The sequence below is a fragment of the Lactuca virosa genome, chromosome 6 (genome assembly GCF_052849685.1).
Source record: "Lactuca virosa cultivar CGN04683 chromosome 6, Lactuca_virosa_CGN04683_v6, whole genome shotgun sequence".
Lineage (NCBI taxonomy): Eukaryota > Viridiplantae > Streptophyta > Magnoliopsida > Asterales > Asteraceae > Lactuca > Lactuca virosa.
This window is the reverse complement of record NC_136431.1, coordinates 83,434,809-83,438,035: the sequence shown is the minus strand read 5'-3', so window position 1 is coordinate 83,438,035 and position 3,227 is coordinate 83,434,809. Positions and strand designations below refer to the sequence as shown.

The 3,227-nt window shown below is 36.6% G+C and overlaps 1 protein-coding gene across 1 annotated transcript; it reads right to left on the bottom strand.

The window, feature by feature from the left end:
* Positions 1–234: 234 nt before the first annotated feature.
* FRA8 (Exostosin family protein) lies at positions 235–2,446 on the bottom strand. The gene is made up of 4 exons (XM_079055805.1): positions 1,897–2,446; positions 1,456–1,817; positions 1,110–1,360; positions 235–1,016 (listed from the first exon to the last, which is right to left on the bottom strand). The coding sequence occupies exons 1-4, from the start codon at positions 2,174–2,176 to the stop codon at positions 551–553; spliced, it is 1,359 nt and encodes a 452-aa protein (XP_078911931.1). The 5' UTR covers positions 2,177–2,446; the 3' UTR covers positions 235–550.
* Between the last annotated feature and the right edge of the window lie 781 nt (positions 2,447–3,227).

The window sequence follows — 3,227 nt, the reverse complement described above, 5'->3', positions numbered from 1 at the left end:
TAATCAGGTAAAAATTAAGATTTGATTAAATATAATTAATAAAGTAAAGAAAGTATTATTATATGAAAATAATAATTTTATAAACCCAAAATTCAAAAAAAAACAAATTTAATAAATATAAGTGGTTGATTATATTGATAAAAAATATTATTTTAAACTTATTTTTACTTTACATTACATAATAAATTAAATAAAGTAATAAAAATTGTAAATAACTTATCAAAAGCTTTAAGATATATCAACTAAATTCTCTATATTTCATGTTCAATTCATATCTCAAAAAGGCCGATTTCTATTTTACAGGGGCCTAAGTGTATATATCTAATACCCAAAGTATCCACAGAGCGATAATAACCTAACCTATCAATGACAGGTAGGTCTACATTATGAACCATGAGGACCACTACATCTTAATCCAGCCCACTTTTTCAACTTGCCAACTCACCAACCGGGTCAGACCTGGCCCCACATATCAATGCCACGTTGGAACAGAACAAAATGAGCTGGCATACGACTTTTTTCTATCAAAATCTCACCACGTGTCAACCTTTTATTCGCTGGAAAGCCTCGACCTCCGGTACGACCTACCAAGTTTCATGGATAACTCAACAAGGACCTCCCATGTCGCATCACCGATTTCCATGTCGTCGTGGAAAAGAAGGGCCCGCCGGAGTTGTGGGTCCCACAAGTTTCGCTGGATCGCCGAGAGGTTTGTCGCCGCCACGTTGTCAAGTACGGCGCCAAGTTTCGCGACGTCTTTCTCCCTCACCGTTAAAGATATCTCCGACCACGGCACGGTGGTTTCATACGGCAGACGGATGCCGTCGGCTATGATCACCGGAACGCAACCTAACGCCACCGATTCCACTAACCGGGGACTCCATGGTGCCCATCCTAATGGGCATAAACAAAACACCGATCGAACGATTTCCGATTGATATCCAGCAAACCGGTGTCTCTTCAAGTAAAACCTCCGATCATTTCCGTATTTCCGGAGTATCTCCGTCCTCACACGCCTGCAAATCAATTTTGAACAACTGTTACATCAAATTTCATTAACATAACGTAAAAAGTTGAATCGATTGGAAATGGAGTTTGGTATTAATTACTTGCTGTAGTAACGTCCACTGACATTCTTTGGATGAACTTCCATTTTCCCTCGGAAAAACACGAAAATATCTCGACGACCTTCTATCGGCGACTTTGACAGCGTTGACTGTACATCTTCCGGCGAGATGTAAGGTGGGATAACGATATTCTCGACGTCTTGACATGGATGCTTGTATTTAACGCCGAACGTCTGTAAAATGATCGAATTCTTCATGAAATCGGGTATCCCGTCAGCCATAGCTCGATCCTCCTGATTTTCAGACAAAAACCGAACATTCAGCAATCTGTTATTAAACAAAAATTTTGCAAATGAAATTGTGGAAGCAGTGCATTTTGTAATGTTACCATGGCATGGAAACAAGCTCCATAATCGTGTGAGGCAACGAAGACATGGTCGGATCCATTGCTTCGTTTCCAGAATGGTAGCTCCGATGAGATGAGCTCAACGGCGGAGGATAAAAGAGCACGAGCGTGTCCGATGGCGGGAAATCCATTAACGGTGCTGAAGTTGCAGGAAACGTAAACAGGGACGAAGAAGAAGTCAGCCTCCGATGGGTCAAACGTCCGAACATCGCTTTTCATCAACGCTTTATGAATCGCCACCTCCGAAGCAAATAAATGATTGTTACACCGTTTGTTTGATAGCCAATCGCTGTTGTATTTCGAGGGTAATTCGTATACATACACCTTCAAATCCTTCAACAAACCTGCAAATCGAATTAAATTTTATCAAATCGAATCAAATCAACCCTCAAAAACTTATTAATTAAATTATCCGATGCAAACCTTGATTAATTCTGGGTTGTTGGGGAACTGATTCGGAAAGGGCACGAGAAACAACATTGGATTGAGAGTGAGAGATTATCGTTTTTTTCAACGAATTCGTACTGGGTTCATGATTGTTGAGAAACTTAGCGAAGAAGTAAAACGAGAGGGAAAACCAGAGAAGCCATTTGAAGTATCTGAAGCAAAAGGGTTTTTCTGGTTTCGAATTTCTGGTTCGAAAGAACTTCATCCTCACGTAGAATCCCTTCCTGTTCTTGGTGGATCTATGAAGCTCCACCATTGTTGAACATCAATAAGATATTTAAATGACCATGAAAATTTCAGATTAGATGGGTGTTCGTTCTCCAATTTGGTTGAGATGAAGCTTTCGCTTATGGTTGAAGAAGTAGAGATCACGAAAAACCAAATTATGATGATGATGGTGGGTTTGTTGGAAGACCGTTTTCCCTTGAATAAAAAACTGCAAATTGATTGCAATATAATTTTTCAATTTTTTATGAGTAAATTCATCGAACATTAAACAAGGGTGTTTGAGGAATGCTGTTTTCAAGATCATCAATGGAGGTACGTCTTGGTTTTGTGAAAAGACCGTTGAATGTGAAATGACAAAATTGCCCTTTTTGCTGGACGGGTATCTTAAATGTGCATTGATGGGTTGTACTCTCAGGTCAAATAGCCATTCAGATATGTAAATTTTTAGTGGATGTTTATTTATTTTAAATATATCAAATTTAATACAAATTAAAATAAGACACAAAATAATTAATTAGGGATAGTGAAGGTAACAAATTTATTTTTGTTTTTGACCATTTTATTCATTTAATGCCCTTAATTATTGTGATCAGTTTCTATAATTGCTAGCTTGTTACATATACAAAATTGAAGTAAAAACAAATTTATATACAATATGTCGTTAACTAGATCTCAATTAGATTTTCAAAGTAGTCTAAAAATAAATAGAATTTAAACTACAATTAAATAAAGTATTAGAAAATCTAAAACGTTAAAATTAAAAATCTACGACACAACTAAAATGAGATATTAGCTAAAAGTGTTTATATGAAGGCTTTATGTAAATTAATATAAAGATGTGAGATGTTAGGACTTGAAAAGATGATTTGAACATTATTAATACGTAAAGAGGTGCCTAGGTGGTGGAGACTTGTAAAGCTCTAAAAGCCCAATAATTGAGAAATGAGTTGTTATGGCCACCATATTATAGAAAGCCAAATGTTATCCTTTAGGGTACCTTTCCATTAACAATCCCATGTTCCTATGATTTAAAGAATTGACTTTTTAGATACCTTAATACACTTAAAACATATAACTAT

What these genes read in the sequence shown, in the direction of transcription:
- FRA8 (XM_079055805.1), bottom strand. Translation starts at nt 2,176, where the DNA reads ATGGTGGAGCTTCATAGATCCACCAAGAACAGGAAGGGATTCTACGTG. An exon ending in GAGCTTGTTTCCATGCCATG is followed by an intron (nt 1,361 to 1,455) that starts GTAACATTACAA and finishes TCTGAAAATCAG; the next exon opens with GAGGATCGAGCTATGGCTGA. An exon ending in AGTGGACGTTACTACAGCAA is followed by an intron (nt 1,017 to 1,109) that starts GTAATTAATACC and finishes ATTGATTTGCAG; the next exon opens with GCGTGTGAGGACGGAGATAC.